Source organism: Cinclus cinclus, chromosome 10, assembly GCF_963662255.1.
Source record: "Cinclus cinclus chromosome 10, bCinCin1.1, whole genome shotgun sequence".
Taxonomy (NCBI): Eukaryota; Metazoa; Chordata; class Aves; order Passeriformes; family Cinclidae; genus Cinclus; species Cinclus cinclus.
This window is the reverse complement of record NC_085055.1, coordinates 19,596,101-19,615,866: the sequence shown is the minus strand read 5'-3', so window position 1 is coordinate 19,615,866 and position 19,766 is coordinate 19,596,101. Positions and strand designations below refer to the sequence as shown.

The following is a 19,766-nucleotide window of genomic DNA, read 5'->3' as shown; positions in this document are numbered from 1 at the left end:
ACTGCTGCTTGACCTCAGTTCTGCCCTTGTGAGATGCTGGGTTCAGGGCACTCCGGATTTGGAAGGTAGCAATGAGCTGTTAGTGCTTAAAACTGAGTGATATTAATTGCTCGGTGATGTGTGTGGCTACTGCCTTTCCCAAGCAGCCTGAGCCAGCTCCTGCCAGCACATGTGGTTCATCTGGCCAGCACACGGTGGTCTTCGGTCAATGTCTGTTGAGCTCATGCTCTTTGGGGCTTTACAGAACACTTGGAAAAAGGGTTATTTTACAGTTTAAAGCACTGATCTCCAGGAAAAAAACAGTGCATCTGGGGGGCCTACGAACAAGTCTGTTTGTTCATGGGTATGTGTGCCTTGTCCAGTGCACCAGGTCCCCCACAGTGTCCCACAGTTGCCACCTCCTCCCAACTGGCAGCCTCTGTCTTCTGCCTCTCTGAGGCACTCCAGATGCTTGGGGATGCCGGTGGTCATTGGCGGTTTCTGCTTCCCAGTTTCCTTCTCTGACTGTCATCTGACTTGTGCACCCGGAAACACTCCTTCAGGTTCTGGGCTCGGATTTTGGGGTTCAGGATCTCCTCCCCAATAGAACTGGGGAACCAGCCCCTCTCCTGATCGTGAAGACGTTCCCCAAATATCCAGCCTGAGCATAGACAGAGACAGGCATAAGTTGGGCAGGACTGGCCCTTGCTCCTGCACTGGGGCAGCTGTGCTGGAAAGAGCCATTGGAGCTGGCAGAGCTTTCTGGAAGCTACTCAGAGGCCTGTGCTGGAGCAGACTCTGGTGGTCCATCCAGCAAGGAGGCCTGCTCACCGAGCAGCATCATGTGAGGACAGTTGACTCAAGGGATGCCAGGAGAAAGCACGCGTTACTGCCACCACGTGCCCTCCGCTGCCCCTGGAGCCACAGCAATAGTCCCCAGCAGACACCCAATGTGACTGAGACCACCAGCTACAAGAGTACCCCAGAGAGCAGGACCACATGGCTGAGAAACCATCATGAAGCTAAGAATAGCCCATCCTTCCACAGGGACTCCCATCCCATCCCCTTACCATCATCTGTCTTGTCCAGGATGTTGAGCACATCAGCCAGTTCTAAGGAGAGCTCATCAGGCTGCTGGGCCACATATGGGTGGACACACTGGATCTGCGGGCAGTCTGCCAAGGAAGAGGGCAAGAGTGAGGGACAGACAGGGATGGAGCCTCTTGAAGAACAGCATCGTTTGGGTGGATGTAGCCCTCCACAAGCTCTGTACATGGTCCATCTGATCTGGTAAGGGCCTCTGGGGAAGCCAGGAAGTGCCCCAGCCACAGGTACTGGGGAAGCAACTCCTGAGAAGGGAGCTGGGTTCATGTCACCACCACAGTGGTAGCCATGAGCAGCCAGCCACAAGCAGCCTGGATGGGAGGGAGAGTGCTGGTGCAGCCCAGCCCAGGTTAAAGGGGTTGAGGTCAGGGACAAGCCCAGGCCCAGAGACAAGCAGGTATTCATGGTGGAAAAGGAGGGGAGCCCAAGGAGAGGGTTCAGCTTTGGTATAGGTGCCAGATATGTGGCTGCACTGAGATCAGGGCAGAATAAAGTGCCCTGGGGTAGAGGTGAAGAGCTCCCTGCTCCCATGTTGTGTCTCTTACCAACAAGTCTGGATGTGAATGAAACAAATTTCGTTCTTCTGTTTGGGGCTAGTGAAATCATCCAGCGCTTCATTTCACTCCTGGATAGGAGAGACAAACCAAAGCTATAAACATGAAAGAGTTGTAGGGGCCCTAATTCCTCTGCCCAGACAGTTCAGGACTTCATATTGCTCCTCCCAGCCTTTTCCTGCCTGCCCCACCGGGGTCCTGGGTTCAGTGGTGGTGCGGAGCCTCACTGTTGCACACCCTTGTTAGGATGTCACATGTGACACAGTGCTCAGGGCCCTGCTGCACAGCCCTGGCTGTCCCCCAGGCAGCACTGTCCCTCTCTGGGGGGGTCTCTCTGCTAGCATTGCTGCTGAGAGCCAGCAGCAAGGTGGGGGCCCTGACATTCTCTGAGAAGTAACAAGCAAAGGCAGCTCCTGTCTGGGCTGGTCAAGAGGAGCAGTTTTTCCAGGAGATAAGCAGTTACAGGAACCATTTATTCCTGCAACTGCTGTGTAGGAACACTTAAAGGGCAGAGCTGATTAATTCCTCTGCAGAAGAGCACTGCAGCACACCAAGGGAACCACTTGCTTGGCAACAAAACCCATGTGAACAGCATGCTGCAAAACCTGGACCTGCAGTTGGGAGGGTGAAGATCTCACAAACACTGGAGAAGTCCCAGGTCTGGCTCCCCTCAGGCTTCCCTCAACCCCACCAGGAAATGGGCAGTTCACCTTCACAGGCTCCAGCTTCTGCCTGGAGGACCAGCTGTGCTTCCAGCTGCCAGAGAGCCAGACTTTTCTACCTTCTCAGGTGGTTTGAAAACCTCCGCCTGACACACATGAAAAGCCATGGGAGTGTCTTCAGGGAGGAGAGGGGCCTAAAAGGGGGATGTAAAGGACAAGTGCTGGCAGGTTGATCTGGGATGGGAATACTTTATGCTTCAGGTATGAAGAACAAGGCCAAAGACCAGTGGAAACACCTGCAGGTCACACCACACGAAGATGTGCAGGGTGAGGGCCTTGTGCACAGAGGAGCTGTAACATGTAGAGATCAAACCCAGAGTCTTGCCATACTTGTGGCCCTGTCTGCATGCTGGCCCTGCACACAGAGCCTTGCGGGGCTCCATGGATCCACCCACAGTGCCCAGCTCCTCTCAGCCTGCAAGGAGCCCACTCACACTCCAGTTCTATCAGTGCACCTGGCTGTGTCCAAATAGTGTCAGCTCCTGGCAGAGCCCACCCAGGGCATGAGCTGCAAGCTGCCACTGAGCAGGTCATGGTTGCCTGATGCAAGAGCTGAAGAACAGAAACAGAAATCTCTGTTTGTCACCCACTTATCTCTTCTAACAGTTTATTTTCTCAGTCTGTGCCTGGTACTGCCTCCATAATTCCTGCATCTCTGAAAAGGCAGCCTTCAGCAGTTGATATGTCACATTTCAGTGCTCAGGACCTGTTGGCAAGCCATGTTCTGGATCACATACCTGCTAGAAGACGGGACAGGATGCAGAGCACAGAGCTCTGTCTGCCTCCCCAGAGCTGAGCAAATCGTGGCCTGGTTTATCATTTGCTGCACCGCCAAGCCTCACAGACGTCACACGTGCGCTTGCCCTGCATAGTGTGACTGACATCTCTATTTTCAGTGCAGCAGAGCTGCAGCCATATGTCTGGGGAGAAGGTAGAGCTGCTCACTGTAGTGGGGGCTCATCATCCTGATGCTGCAGTGGTGGTGGCGGGGGGGAGGTCAGGGTGCAACCCCAGGGCTGGTGCTCATTTAGGAATATGGATGATGAACATCAGCCTACTGACAGCAGACAATATCAGCCTGGGGATGTGCATTGTCTTTAGGAGCTGTTTAGCTGGTGGCTAGAAAATGTGGGCCTGGTAATGCTTGGGTCAGTGAGAAAGCCCTTCCTGGTGCTCCAAAACAATTGGGTTGGTACAAGTACAGCTAAATCATTTGCCCAGCCTGAGCTTGTTGGAGCCTGAAGTGAAAAATCAGTAAGCCAGAAAACCTGTATCCAGGGAGACAAGGAGGCCCTGAACAGCAGAAGAGCTGCACAAGATTGGCACTGGCTGTGGAGACACAGAGGAAGTAGCTTTTTCTCCCACCTTCACCCACTGCAGGAGACACTTTGCTCCACAGGGCTGGTCAGGCATGGCAATGATTCTTGTGAGTCAGTGCAGCCATTGGAGTGTGCCCTGTATATCCTGCTTGGTTTTACTTTCTGAATATGCTGCAGGTTGTAAATCAGCTGGGACCCAGTGTCTGGGCTAATTTCTGACCTCTCTGTCCCAGAACAGGGACTGCCTGTCTGTCCACCATCCCAGATGCCTCAATTACACCATACAGGAGAGAAACCTGCTTAGGTGACCAGTGCCTTTCAGAGGAGTTATGCTGGGCAGAGAGGTTGGTAGGGCCAGCTCAGCTGCAGTAGTGGGATCCCTCCCTCCCCACCCCTGGAAAGCCTGGACAGCTGGTCCCCATGAAGACAGAATGTAGGGAAAGAGCACTGCTGAATGCTGGCAGGGTGACTGGTACTCACTGGGATGATGCCTTCAGCATGTAGCTGGCCTCCCGGTCATCTGCATTCTCTAGCAGCCTCAAGATGAAGACATTGGCCAAACTCTGCCCCTGATCTTCTAACTCCTCCACCCGCAGAAGCCCTCGGGGAGCAGAGTCAAACACTTGGTACTTGTCCCTAGGAGAGGTTAAAGAGATTAGAAAAAACTGTGGTTATTGCAGGAGACTTTGACTTCAGCCACCCAGAACTATACTGAGGACACAGACCAGGAGCTGCTCCATGCCAGGAGGAAAAAAGATGTCCTGCTGTGGGAAGGGATGAGCGTGTGGCTATGAAAAACCACTGCAAAGCAAGGAGCCCTCCCCATGCTCTGCCTTGGGCATCCTTTATGGCCTGGAACAAGTTGCTTGCTCTGTCTGAGCTCCCCATGTCCAAAACAGATGGCACTCCCTCAAAGGGGATTGTGAGGCTTAATTCATTCCTATTTATGAAGTACCTCTGTGTTTTCTGGATACAAGTTGCCACAGAAGCAAAACATTTCCCAGCGTACAGACACTGCGGCGACTCGTTCATTAGGAACAGTGGACCAGCGAGATGCTTCCTACCAGTGGGTCTAACTAACGCCACAAAGAGTGTGCTGTTCTCTGCTGCTGTATTTCACTGGTGTCTGCTTGCACAAGACACAATCAGCACAACAGGATCCTCCTCCTCCTCCTCCTCCTCCTGCTCTTCCTCCTCCTTCTCCTCCTCCTCCTTCTCCTCCTCCTCCTGCTCTTCCTTCTCCTTCTCCTGAGGTAGGTTACACTGTGTCAAATACAACTGCTGGCCTCAGGCCGAAATTTATATCCCTCCCTGCTACTCTAACTTTCTAGTTGGATTTCACAGTTTTAACTGACTAAAGCTGAGCTGCTCTTCAGGCAGCAATGAGTCAAAAATCATTTCTTGACAGGAAGACAGGTCTCCAAGGTCAACCCACCTGCCAGTGTAACTCATTAACACCCTGCAGAAGCTGCTGGATGTATAGTCACCCTGCTGGCAGATCTGTCCTGGGATCTGTTTAACTCCTATTGGCCATGAATTTTCAGTTGAAGAGAGCTGTGCCACCCATGAAGAATCAGCTGTGCTCACAGGCAAGGTGACTGCTGGAGGGAGGAATACATGTCAGGCCAGGATGCCCTCCCTGTGCCTGAGGGACAGGATGGGGTCACAGCATGACAGGCTGGATAAACCTGGGGCAATAGAACTAATGAAGTATCCTTCATTACTTCAATTAGAACTGTAAAAAGTAATTACAATTACTACCTGAATTTTGCACTCACCCAGGAATTTGCCGGCAAATGACCAGCAGATCATTGAAAAGGAACAGGTAGATTTCTCTGAAGAGTTTCTTGGTGCGAAGCGTTCGTGATGTCTTCGGACCATTCATTTGCTGCAGTTCCCCCTGCTTCAGCAGCCAGCGGGAGTGAGAGATGATAGGTACAGACTAGAAGGGAGGCAAAGATGGTAAAGTTTGGGAGAGCAGCAAAACTCCACAGATTCAAGTGGTTGTGATGCTGAAAGCACCGAGAGATGCAAAAGGAAGGGTGGTGAGCTCCCATCACCACAACTTGCACAGCAGAGGCTGGAGCAGAGCTGCAAAGAGAGGGCTCAAGAGTGGGCTGAGGAGAGGGCTCTGCCATCCATGCAGCCCAGCACAGTGTGACAGAAGTCGGACAGGGGTACAGCAGGGCTGAGGATGGACAGACGTTTAAAGATGGCAATGCTAGAGTGCCAAGTTCCAGAATGAAACAACGGCCTATGTCCTGATCTCTTTCTGAGAGATCACATCACCTAGGCTGAACTTTCCTAAATACTAAGACTGATTTTCAAAACCATGAATTTTTCCTTTTTTGCTACAAAAAATCCCCCAGAGTTAAACAGGTTTCCTTTGGTCTGTCCCAGTCAGGAGGAGATACTGTCCATGCACCTACCACAGCCCTTCTGCTGGAGTTTCAACACGTATTGTGCTAAAACCAAGAAACCTAGAACAAAGCACATCTTGTACTAGAAGAACACTACACTTCCAAATGACTGAAATATTAAAAAATGCCTGTATAACTGTCACTCTTTCCACCTTCACTCTCAGTGCTCATCACATGCACAGTGGCACAATCTTTCTTTTCAACTCCTTGCACTCTTCTCCCCGGAAGAGCCCTACCTGTGCCAGTTCCCAAGGCAGATCAGCCCCAGAGATGAACCAGCTCCTGCCTGTCAATGCAGCCTCAGCTTTACAAGAGGTGGAGGCAACTGGGTAGCATCTCTAATCTACTACTGTCCTGTGGACTGTGGTCTAGCTCTGACACACTGGTAAATTACTCTATAAAAAACAATTTTTTGTTTGTTTTTTTTTGTTTGTTTTTTTTTGTTTGTTTGTTTGTTTGTTTTTTGGTTTTTTTTGGTTGTTCAGGTACGTAAAAAGATTGCTTGGAAGCAAATATGATCCTTAAAGTTTGTGAAGCAGAGATACCTGGGAAGCATCTCTATAGCATTCAAGAAAAGAACTGAAGACTTTATACTCAGCACTGGAATTTCATGGTATATATCAACTGAGATCTGATCAGACACCTCACAATACTGATTTAGTAACTCCCTCAGTGGACCCAAAACAGATCAGCAGAAGGTATTTAGAGACAGTACACAATGCCTAAGTATAGGAAAGAATTAAAATGGTGAGGTAGTCTTTGTGTATTTTTCAGTTTTAAAGTACTTTGCTTGGTAGTTTTCACCCACCTTTAACATAATTGTATGCAAAATAACAGGTCAAAGCAGACCTGTGTTTTGAAGAGAGGGAAGAGCGAAGAGCAAGACCTGAGTGCTGGAACAGGAGCACAGTGCACACGAGAGATGATGCCAGTGTGTCTCACCTGTGTCATGCACACCACACTGGCCTTGGTGCTGCCCCAGCCTCTGCAGTGGGTGTGCCCTGAGCACATACAGAGCTGCTGTGCCTGCAGCAGCCCCTTTGGAGGCTGTCTGCAAAGTGCAGACAGTGAACCAAAACTGCCCAGCCTGTGCTTATACCTTGATCTTGAATTCTAGTTTCTTCTGGATGCTGATCATCTGCTCTGTTCGGCTCATCTTCCGGACACCTTCATTACATGCTTTCACCACCTGGCAAAAGAGAGCACAAAGGTTTGTCTCTGCTGGCCTTAAGCAGGGAAGTTATGATGTACAGCATGAAAAGGCCTGACCATGATGAGGTAAGTGCCCTGCTGTAAAAGGAATTGACAGAGACAAGTTCTTTTGTGGGTGCATGAAAAAGAGAAGGGGAAAAAGACCCCAAAACTCAAACAACCAAAAAGCTCCCAAACACCTAGAAAGCGTTACAGGTGGAAGCTGACTGTCAGAGGACATATTAGGTACCTACATTCAGTTACTGTAGTAATAGTATAATTAGACAGTATAATACAGGGCTTCTGGTTGCACAGCAAAAGAACCAGCTTGTTTTCCATATCCTGACACACCATGTATCTCATTTTCCCTGTTCCAAACATTTCAAACAAGGTACATGTGCAGTATCATCTTCAAGGAGAGAATGAAGCCAAACATCTTTTCAAAAATGCAGATGCTGTAGTTCTGCCAAGCAGCACTAGATGCCAGGGCTATGAAATGTCCTAGGAAAAGAGACGTTCATCATACAGAGTCCAGCTGTGTTCTGAGTACAAACTTCTAACTGAAAAACCACAACCAACGTGCAAGCACTAGGCTGTTACAGGGACCTTAACCTAAATGCCACTGTCTGTTTCATAAGGAGCAACTCTCTTGAGAACTGGCTAGGTAGAAAAATCATATTGGAGAACAAGATCCACTTTGTCCTCTGTTTCTGCTACTCAAAATCTATCAGAATATCAGCAACTGAAACTGTGATCAGCTCTTACCTCCCAAATAGAAAGAAAATAAGCCTACAGTAAAAGTAAGTATCAGGTGGTCTCTGTTGTGATTGCTGTACCTAGATGGATATTAGGTTTGTAAGCTTAAACACTCACCTGTGAGTATTTAACCATGCAAAAGAATTAGTAAACTGATCACGTGAGTCACTTGTAACTGAATACAAACCCAGCAACTTTCCATCAGCAGCTATAGTCATCTGCATGCTACAGGAACAGCCTTCCTCAGGCCCATGACCAATGGAAAAATAATTGGCTACCAGATGTGTCAAGAGGGATTCTGCAAATACTAACTCAATGCAGAATATCCTTCATTGATAAAGTCCCTGTCTTTATCCCTAGTGATCTCCAAGCATACACTTCCTAGACTGGTTCAGGGCAAATCCAAGAGCCTGTTCTGTTCTAGTGTTTCAGTCAGACACTGCAGGCCCATCCTCAGGCTGATGTTCTAGCACAGTTTTTAACTTCAAATACTTGTGTTGAACTGCAGGAGTCAGGAGATTTTCCAAGCTTTTGATGGAGAAGGGTTGAAACACTATCCTAGCCCATATAGCTGCCAGCTATGTCTAGACCATTCAGATACTGCATTATCCTGTCTAACCACATCAGGAACAGCCCAGATAGGAAACATCCCACTGACTTCCTGGGGTTTTGTACACATCGGTAACCAGCACAACTGAACATCACACCTACCTATCAGCTTCAGGGAAGAGGACTGAAAGCTGGCTTGTGTACTTCATTAGGAAGCTGTTATTCTAGGTCAGAGGAAGAAGTGTGTAGTGTCAGAGAAAACCTGACACAGTTTTATTCTGCACCTAATAACACCTTTCAGAGGGATTCATCAGCTTCAGGTGTCTGCAAAAACATTTTGTGTTCTTGGAGACTCTACGGGAAAACATTCTCTGCCCTTTCCTATGGCAGAAACATACATCTATTGTTAGCAAGAGATTCGCTGTCAGGAACATCTAAATGCAAGTAGGTTAGTCCATCTTTCAGACTTTAGAAAAAAAAAACCCTCTTGAAACACAGTGACAGGATCCAAAGAAACAGCTCAGGGGATAGAATGTAGCCTGAAGGTGATCTTTTCAGGGGGATGTGTGTGTGTGAAATGAGCATGGTGGTTTAATCTTGGCCTTCTGTTAACTTATTCAAACTTACCGTTTCCAGTTCTTTATGTGCATCCAGGGCAGTGGATTCCCTGTCAGATTTTTCTTCCACTTTCTTCAAAATATTCTGCAGGGAACAAAAGGCCATGTTAATCCTGATCCCAATGTGAGAGAACAGAAGGGTCTTTGCTAGCCTGCAAATTACTTCTGGCCATCAGCCTAATTACAGCAAAGGTGACACAGTACAGTGACTCTCACATCTTATTTCCTCTTTCTCATTAAAACCTGTTCCCATCTGACCTTATATCTAAGAGAAATACAACAAGTACATCCTTATTTTATAAAACTAACTTAATAAATAACTAGAGCTGGCACTAACAGACAGTATTATTGGAAATCCCAATGGGATAAGACCGTTTGGGACTGAGCTGTTTCCTCATCCCTAGAAGCATGTTCTCCAGCAGTGTTTAGATAAAATGGGAAAGCACAGGAGGAAAATGGCTGACTGGTCCAAGCCACCATGGTGCAGCATCCCTATGTCATCCAGCTGTTCTGCAGATGTGTGTCACCAATCCTAACCATCAGGCAGCTGCGTTAATGGGCTGTTGCTACCCCTTCTGGCAGCTTGACAAAGCTCCTCCTCAACTCTTTCACTCAGCAAAAGCTATCTGGCAAATTTAACACTAATTTGGGGATGGACTCTGAGTGACTGAAATCCTTTTTCCATAGTTGTGGTGAATGTCTGACTCTGTGGAAAGGCTTCATCCAGTTCTAGGGTCAGTCGTGGCTGTATCTAAGCCCCATTCACAGCTGCTGGAAAAGAAAATTCCAGGATTAATCCAGAAGTCCTTTGTGAGAGAGAGAAGAGCAAAACTTTACCTGCACCAGCAGCTTGAGTCGAGTGATCCTTTGAAATGGCAGAATCAGGAAGGAAGAAAAGGACAGGCCTTTGCACTTGGGATCCAGCTCTAGCTGTGAGATCACATCTCGAAAGGCTGGTTTGTCCTGGCTGAGAGGAGAGACAGAGAAGCTGAGAACTTTGAGTGCTACCCTCCATGGGATTCCGGTATATGGCTGGTAACCCAAAAAGAGCTTGGCCCCAGAGACAGCATCTGCCTGGCCTCTCCCAGTAGGAGAGAAGAGAAAAAGAGGGGACTGAATGCCTCTGGGTGTATTTTAGTTTAAATCTAAAACTATTTATAGTGTTGGGGGAGGGAAAAAATAGACTTCTAATGTACAAGCCACGGCAGTGTTCACATGTGTTCATATCTAGCTCAGCAGCATACACTGCGTGTGTAGGTGTATGTGAATGGGGTGTGTGTCCAAGTAAATGAGTCAGAGGCATAATTATATGTTTTTACACAGTTGGAACTCTGTGATAAGGTGAAATTCACACAGTCATAAGAACAAGACAAGTCACAAAGTAACTCAAGCTTAAATATTCCTTGCTGCCTAGCTAGAGGATGGAAATCATTATCTGGCCTGAGAAGGGCAGGGACTATGCCCAGGCCTTCCCTGATGATGTTTGCAGGAGGTGAGGGTGCAGCTGTGTAGAGCAGAGCAGTCATGGCTGTTACAGGCAGACAAAACTTCCTGGCAGCCACTGACTGAGCAAACCTGAGCAAGGCTTGTGCTGCTGGAGTCCTGGCTAGTGGAAACAGCATGGATGTAAAGAGGTTGCTAACTGTGCAAAATCTGTCTGTACTGTGTGTTCCTGACAACATTCGAAAGAAGGCATTGGCAGTGTTCCTCCCTGCTGCAGCAGGTACCTGTGTGACTGTGTGACTCATGGCAGAATGGAACTGCATGTGTCTGAGGAACAGTCAAATGGGGGAAACTGTGGCACACCTCAGGCTCTGAGTTCAACCAAGTGTTGAAAAATTCCTGTGCTAGTTGGGGGCCTGGGAAAATGAGTCTGTTCTTTTCAATTTGCATTATGTATTCCTACAGACAAAAGAAATGCCCTCAGAATTCACATTTAGGAATACCTCATCTCCAATAGGTCCTTTTCAAGCTCAAGTAACTCTGCCCATTGCTGCTTTGCTTCTAAGTGTTTAGTTAATGGCTGTAGGCAAACTTTGCAGCTGTATTGCTCACTTCTGACTGAAGGAAACCGTGTGGTACCCTCTTTTTGGAGATAACAGCAGGCCAAGCTCAGTGAAGGCCCCTTAAGTGTTTTGTTTTTTTTTTTCCTCAAAGGTTAGAGAGCAGATAAATGAAGGGACTAGATATTGTTACACTCCCCTGAACCAGCTGATACTATAGGAGAAAATACACTGCAGCATGTGCAATGGGCTGTCCTCAAAGAATCCAGGACACTGTAACTAGAGAAAAATTGATCCTCCTCCTCTCAAAGACAAGCTTGTAGGGCACTCATTGTTTTGAGCTGGCATCACAGAATTCCTTCTGGACCAAAAAGACTTACTACACTTGAAAAATACTACAAAAATATCTTGGATTATATCCTCAGGTCTAGGTCTGTGAGTATAACATGAGAATGTGAAGAAAAAAGTTGTTTTTTTTTTCCCCCCCTCTCCTTTTAAGAAAATCCTGTTGTTCTGAAAAAGAATAGTTATGAAATTCAGGAAAGTCAAATGCCTTGCTGAGAAGCTTGGGAAAAGCAGTGGCTTTTCTTCTCATCAGAGATCTATACTATTTTCTTGGCCTTCCACCTCTTGCCTCTACTTGCAGTTTAGAAATACAGGCATTACACAAGGACATGGCCCTGCATACACCATAAATATTTCCAGCTGTTGAGAAATGTTGGCTTTGCACTTACTTGTCATGTTACCTGCATCAACCCATCCTTACTATAAAGCCTTTAATTGTGTTTTCTTTTTATAGATGCAGTGAGAAATAGTGAAGTGGGAAACCCTGTTTCTGTGCTATCTAGCCCTTTCTCATAAATACTAAAATTACAGCTAAATCTATGGCCTGTACAATTTTGCAAAATAATTCAGCAACTAGAACTAGAACTCACAGAAGCTGCTTGTAGGCTCTCTCCTGGTAGGTTTGGTTGGAGACGTAGGTGATGTACACAGAGAAGTGATTAACTGTGTGCTGGTAGACAATATCACACACGTCCGAAATCACGATGTTCTCTTCCACCCGCTGCTCAAGGTCCAACAGGAAGCTAAATGAGAAAGTCAGCGCCCATATTAATTGTGACCTATCTGTCCCAGGCAATTCCCAGAAGTCAGCTCCTCCATCTTTCTACAATTACAGTTACCTAAAGCTGCTGCTTTCAGTGCCATTCAGCAGCCAACTTACCGCTCGCTGACCGCCATGACATCCAGCACGTTGGAGAAGAGGATATGTGCCTCAGACTGGTGTAAGATCTTTTTCAGACGTTCATTCTCCATGAAGTGAGACACCAGCAGATTCAGACTCTTGTAATACGATGCTTCGGAAGTAACCAGCTCAAACATGGCCTGGGGGAAAATCCCAAAGAAGGAAGTCAGCAGGTACCTTCTACTCCTACAGAGAGGCACATAAGAGGCATTATTGAGAACATCTGTGCTGCACAGCCACAGACCTTGCACTCAGCCTGCAGGCCCAGGCTGCAGGGAGAGGTAAGCCCACAATGCATTTTCTACATGTTAAAAGAGACAGTTAGTTAAACAGGGAAGTTTTCCTCCCACAACCCTCAGTCCTGACCTAGAGGAAATATAGCTGTTACTGTCCAAGTGAGACTCCCTGGTCATACACTTTTCTGCCTCAGTTCACAATGGACCAGAACAAGACACAGTAGTCCCTAACTACCACCAGAAATCACAAATAATCTCTAAATTTCAGCCTTTGCTTCTCCTCTTAGAAGAGAAAACTCCAGAGCAAAGCCTGGTTTCCACAGGCCAAGGATGTGGTCTGTGGAAGCAGAAAGACAAACTGGTGGTTTGGTTCAGAGATAAAAATCAGTTTAATGAGATGTAGATATAAAGTTATCTACCTACCTCAAGTGCTGCAGGGACATTCCACTATTACCAGTAAGAGATCCCTTACTCTCTGGGTGAGTATATGTTGTCTCTGTTCAGAGACAGATATAAAAGGTGTTTACTTACACAACTACTGAATTCATTAGTTGAAGTAAGATTGACTGAAGATTCTCACAAGAGCTTCAACACAGTGAAAAACTGTTAGATCCTTCAGGCATCTCTTGATGAAGGGGTAGCTTGGGTTCCATGTCCTGGGGCCCATAGCCCATTACTAAGAGAGGTAGTTCAGTGGAAGTTTTGATCCCTTGAATCTAAAGCTGCTTCAATGCTCCCCTTGTGCCCATAGCTCCTCTGTTGTATCCTCCTGAGCGGGGCAGATGTCCAGGCAGTGTGGGTGCCAGTCCCTGAGCTCTGCTGGCTCAGCTAAAGTTGAGGCCCAGCTAAAATCGAGGAGGTCTGATGGAGCCACAGGTACATGCAGTGTTTTTTGTGATGTGTACATAGAAAAATATATTCTAAATTAACTGGAGATCTGTCTTGGGCTTGGTTTTTGTCTGTTATTTCTCTTTAAAGAAAGTATTTGGAATTTTCCACTGATCAGTTTTTGGCCTTTTCCTGGAAATGTCACTGTGCATCACAAAAGAACTTGAGGTAGAGACCTGGGTTGTGTCCCTGACACTGTGCTGAAGTCCAAGATCTGGGTGAATGGGTATAGCAAGGAGGGACTGTTACTCAATCCAGAGCTGATAAAATAGTAGCTGAAGTGACATTTCAGCTCTTTGCAGGGTGGGCAGCCTAGGAAAGGTTCCCAGTGGGCACTTAAGTCCAACAAGTAGTTTCCTGCACCAGAGGAAGAGGTTGTGCCTGCACAGCCCCCAGAAGGAAGCCAGAGCAAAGGGTGCTGATACAGATGAATTTAGTGATCGTGGAACAGATACTCTTTAAGAAATAAGAGGATGCTGGATTTTATTTTCAAGGACAGATTCCTAATAAGAAAAGTGGAAGAGTATCAGCTCAGCTTCTCCCAGAACCTTTACCCGGGCACTGGGTGAACCTGTGAGAGAACTTCCCTCTTTCTGCATGACTGGCTCAGTCCTAAATGCAACTTTTACAGCTTTAACTGTACCTTTTTATTTGATAAATAAGAGAAGCAGAAATAGGCAAAGATATACAGGATGTGTTGGGGTAGCCTGTCCTCCCTTCTAGGTATCCTGGAGAGTGACACCTCCAATCATTTTGCACTGCAGCTTTCCAGAGACTCCAAGTCAGGATATTTTTTTTCTGCCAAGTCTTGACTGTAGAATTTGTGAATGTTTGCTGTTTGCCATAGTGGAGGGTGCTAGACCTGCAAGGCCAGGTCCAAAATGTAGGATATACTAAAGAAATAATGAAACCCATAGTGAAAATGTCTGGCTTGTTTGTTCCAATGGGGACAATAAAAAAATCACTTTCCATGACACTTTTCAAGCATCCACTGCTCTTCCAGTTAAGTTTCTTGTTTTGATGCATGAAAACCTGTTTTGCTATTTTTTTTAATCTTGAATTGATAATCTGCTCTGTAATTTTCCATCATTGCCACTAATGAATACCAGATTTCTCTTCTTGTACTAGTCTCTTTCACTTTGAAGATTATTTCAGATAACCAAATTTTTCTCTGACTGTTTAAGCCCTGCTCTGTCACAGCTACAGTGCTGTTCCCTTCCTCGGCTATGAAACAGGGTGTTAACTTCAACTTTCTTTCCATTTGTGTACCAGTATTTCTCCCTATGGTCAAAATAATACTCTTGCTCCATCTTTCCTGGCTGAAGACATGAAAGCTTTTCTTGTCCCTGTATTTACTATAGTTTAGAAGATAAAAAAAGGTCAGAAAATACAGTTTTGTCCTTAAGATGTTTATACCAGAATTTTTGCTGTCCCGTACTTCAGGAAAACTGCTCCAATTCTCCTTTATGAACCTGAACATTTTATGTTCACTAAATTAAGCCCTCATGTACAGCTCACTCTCACAGTTCACGTTCAACATGAGTAGAGTTCCAGAACTGCAGGAGCAAGTAGTGCTTGCTTATAGCAAGGCTGAATTCAACATCATCTCAGCAAATTCTCCACTCTATCTGTTCAATGTTCAGCCAATTTCACAGCTTTCTGGCTTTAAGCAATTTTATAATCTCTTACTGTGCTAATCCCAGAACAAGCAGGAAGAAAATTTCTGTTCTAAACTAACAGTGGAGAAGGCACAGCAGTTCTTTATGACAGCACTGTCCCATTCTCTGCCTGCTTTATTTCTCTGGTTGTTTTAACAGACAGAAGAAAATTGAGCACACTTAATATTGGGTTTTAGCAGCACAGAATTTTTTTTTTCCCAAAAAAACACGTATAGGTAATGAATGTAACTTAACAGAAATGACAAATTTTGAAATCTATAATCCATACTTTTAAGCAAAATATTTCTCCGTAAAAGATTCTTCATTTTGAAGCAAAAATAAAAATAAAAGCTTGTATTTTTTCAGATGCCAGACTGTATTTATAATGCTGGTACTTGAAAACACCATGTTTTTCCAGGTAAACAGAACAAATCCAAGTAACCAGCACAGAAGAACATGGAAAAACAGCAAATCATTTCATTCACCTTCAGTCCTAACCCTGATACACTAGCAGCCTTTGCTTGCCAGCCCAAACTACTGCATATAAACACAAGTCCCCTCCACTAAGAGTGTGAATAACACAGCCCTGCCCATCATACCCTTGGGGTATGGCACAAGATGAGCCTTTCCAGTGTGACAGCCAAGAGCCCTAGCCAGGACTGGCACTGTGTGAACAAGGTGTTCATCAGTGTGGATTATGGAAGTCTAAGTGAACTTAGGAGGGACTGCTTGCACCCTGAGATGCTCTTCAACACTTTGTGTATATTCCCATGAGCCAGGGCTAAGCAGATGCATGGCCACAACCACCTCCTGGTGCAGGAGTGCAGTTGGACTTGTGGGATTGAGCCTTGGAAAGCCCACTCCTTGTACCACAGTGCAAACCACAAACTAAACAAGGTTTGCCCTCTCCGCTGCTGGCTATGAATGCAGTGCTATGCAGTGACAAAGAGCACGCACACTCCCCATGACACCCAAAATAGCAACCAGCTGTAAATTGTGGTGCAACTCATGTTGTCATCACTTGTGATAGCTGTCCCAACCTACTCCTTTCACTGTCTGATGCAGTCCTGTAAGTCACAGTGCGTGGCTCTGAAACAGTGATGTCATTGCACTTGTGTGGCTACATGCATAATATATGACATATACCTGTCATTATTTTTTACTGTTTGCAATAGACTCCAAGTAACAACAACTGAATATAAGGACATTTAGCAATCTGTATCTCTTCTATTTCTATTAATGTCATCGTATTCAAAACCTTACAGTTAATAGTTGAATTCTTCTAAGATTTCTGGTGGAAAGTTATGTGTCCTGATAGTAACTTCAGAAAAGGATGAATGTGCACTGGAATCAATAATTCTTTTGTAAATCCTCCTAAATATCCCTCTTCCTCTGTAAATTGCTCCTAACACTGACTCAGAGAAGGCAAAAGAAGTTCCTTTTGCTACAGAAATGTCCAGTAGTAATAGCATAGAGAACAACATCTGCAGTTTCACAAAAAAGAGTGAGTGGTGTGCTAACTAGTACAACTGAGAAAACACTCATCTTGTCTGGGAAAGGCTTGTCTGTGACTGCTGTAAAGCCTTTAGTTTTAAAATCTTGATAATTTGGCCTAATTTACTCTATTTTTTTAAGCAGCAAAACAGTTAAGAAATATTCTGCCTTCTTCCATTACCTCCTGCAGCTTGATCTCATCTGGCTGGAGGATGCTGAGGACACCACTGTTCTGGACCTCAGGAAGATCTTGCCATAAGTTGAACCTGGAGTTGGAATTTCTCAGCAAATTGATTTGTGGTGGAGCTTTGTTTTCGATTGTACTTGTGGGTTCTGCTTCAGATGGGGTTTCCTCACTGGGTGAAGTCTCCTCAGGGTCTGTCTGTGAATCTTGCAATCGCCTGGTTTCAATCTCCTCGCGCGTGGATTTATCTCGATATTCCTGGTACAAGAGCCCTAGGAAGGAATATAACAGATCTGAGAGGTTGCAACTGAATGAGATAGTAGAAATGTATTGTGGGAAAGGACAATTCCTCTGCATTAGTTCACTTCAGCAGAGGTAAGAAGTATCGCTTCCGTGCAGAGTGAAAAACCCATTATGGTATTCCTATTTCAGCCAGAAGTGGAAATTTCTAAATCTAAAATGTTGTTAACAATCTGCTCTCACAAAACATTTAGTAACACAGTCAGATGAATCCAGGAGACATAAAAGAAGCGATTTATCAGGCTTTTAAATGTCCTTTAAACCTTGATTTTTTCTGCTATATTACTACGTTACAAGTTGTATAGGTTGATATCTATGTTTAAGTGTGTGTCTGGAAAAGTAATACTGCACACATCAAAAATATTTTAAAAGGACCAATATGATGGCCACAAAAATCCTTAACAAGGAAACACTGAGCTGCTGTTACTGGCATTGGACAGGTGAAGCTTTGGGACAACTAGCTACTTTTACTAGGTTTGCTTTGGTATGGACTTCATGGTTAGCCTTGGACATGTTTCTTAATATTCTGCTGTTTTCCTTCCCAGTTTCTATGATGCTTGAAGATACAAAATTAACATCCAAAAGGTACCTATTTTCTACAGCACTAAGGAACAGGCTCTGAGTTCACATCATGTGGCAGCACATCAATGACACCAGGCATCTTCCAAGTTTCAGTTACTAACTTCAGGTGTAGACTAAATTGCACAGGATTTGCCCCCGCTCCAATATCAACTGACAGCATGAAAAAGGTAGGAATCCTGAAGTTCATTGCCAATCTTTAGAACATCCTTTTTCTCTCTGGAGGCTTTCAAACTGTCCCATTTTTATTTCTGAACCATCTGTAGGACCCAGAATTTTAATTGCTTGAATATAAAATGTAATTTAGAAGACATGTAAAGGCATGAGCACACTGAGTCACTTTCCTCCCTTAATGAAACCGAAGAAGCACAATTTACATTATCTTCCTTGGTTTATACTTGAATTGCAGTGTAACATGAATGAATAAAGAGAAAAGCCTTTGATATTAAAAAAAAAACATGCTAAATAATTTATTTTGTCTGACTCATTAGGGGGTTAAAGTTTATCTGGTCACATGTATTCATGATATTTGATCTGAGATTCTATGTGTAGTAAGGTGAGAGACAATGGGATTAAAAGTTTGTCTGAGGCAGGCAGAAATGTAGATGTTGCTGCCTATTAAATCTCTGGAACAGTTTCAATGAGGCTCTGTACCAGTCACTGCTAACACTATATAGGAAATATGCTGGGAAAAGACACAGGAACAAGCACAGCATTACTGCAGTCTGTGAGTGTGCCCTGTTATCTGTTCTTCCTGGAAAGATGTTCGACACCGGATTAAAATAGCAGTAAGGGTAGCTGTGCCTAGGAAACCATACAGTCTTCTGTTAGCTTCCTACACAATACTGAGCAGAGGAGACTTCCCCTGAAGTTTTGCATGCTGCTGCCACTTATGTAATTTCTCTCTGCGTCAACTAGGTTTATATGGCTTTCCTAAGTATTTCAGGCTGTTTTTCACCATCAGGCAGGGTGCTGAGGATGTAGCAGGGTGGAAAGGCTCCTTCAGCTATGTAGCAGAGAGCCTGCTAAATTGGAGGTGATTTGGTGGTACTGATCTTATTGGTCAGCCTGTGCTCGAGGGCTCTGGGTTCTTTTTGCCCCATAGAGAGCAAGACAAGCAGGGAAGCAACATCCTGCAGCAGCGTGGGTAGTGTTTGACTCAAAGGAAATCACGCTGGCAAACTCAAGCGTAATCTATTTTACTCAAATTGGAGATAATTATACTTGCAGTGTTTGACTGCAGGTATACAGCCATGTTGTGCTGATGGCTCTGCCTCGCAAGTCAGAGGATGCTTTGTGTAAGGGGGATTTAGGGTCCATTAGATCTGAAGAGCAGCTCTTTTTAAAAGTTCCCAAAGGCTATTTGTCTCTTGCTTTCAAGGAAGCAAAACTCAGATAATGAAAGTTGGTTTTGTTTCCAGGACTGACCAGATAAGAGCTGCAGAGCTATCAGTGGCAGGCAAAGCAAATACAGCCATGGAAAGATCTGACTGATGGAAAGTATCCACTACCAGAACTCAACTGGAAATGACAGCGAGAGACTGGCTGAAGCTCTACAAGAGAGCAATATGGGGAGAAAGCAAAAGGTGGTGCAGAAGAAAGACAGGTAAATGTTCAGGCAGAAGGGCAGGAAGAAATAAGGAGGGTTGTACAAGCAAGGATAAAAGATCCCCTGCTATCTTGGGCCTAAGGATCTACCCATGTGTTGGTAAAGAGATTACAATGGGTAGAGAAATTATGTAGATAAGAGAGAGGGAGAGAAGCTATGCCAAAGCTATGCCAAAGCCTTGTCCAAATGGAAAAGGAGACAGTCACAGCACAGGAGGGGTAACAGATGCAAGGTCAAGGAAAAGGGTTTTGACATGTTGAAAGGCGAACAGGACATCTGGGAACTGAACGAATGTGTAGACAAAAAGCTGAGATCAATAGCTAAATGTGACTCAGATGATATAATTATTTAGTAAATG

General features: G+C 45.3%; 1 protein-coding gene across 1 annotated transcript in view; it reads right to left on the bottom strand.

Annotated features, from left to right (window-relative positions):
• Positions 1-467: 467 nt before the first annotated feature.
• NGEF (neuronal guanine nucleotide exchange factor) overlaps positions 468-19,766 on the bottom strand; it is a 34,924-nt gene continuing 15,625 nt past the window's right edge. Inside the window, exons 5-15 of the mRNA XM_062499469.1 lie at positions 16,918-17,192; positions 12,440-12,600; positions 12,150-12,302; positions 10,049-10,178; positions 9,222-9,296; positions 7,198-7,287; positions 5,457-5,620; positions 4,159-4,314; positions 1,629-1,708; positions 1,050-1,154; positions 468-640 (exon numbers count right to left, since the gene is read on the bottom strand). Coding sequence (XP_062355453.1) covers positions 468-640; positions 1,050-1,154; positions 1,629-1,708; positions 4,159-4,314; positions 5,457-5,620; positions 7,198-7,287; positions 9,222-9,296; positions 10,049-10,178; positions 12,150-12,302; positions 12,440-12,600; positions 16,918-17,192 — 1,562 coding nt within the window. The remainder of the gene's footprint in view (positions 641-1,049; positions 1,155-1,628; positions 1,709-4,158; positions 4,315-5,456; positions 5,621-7,197; positions 7,288-9,221; positions 9,297-10,048; positions 10,179-12,149; positions 12,303-12,439; positions 12,601-16,917; positions 17,193-19,766) is intronic.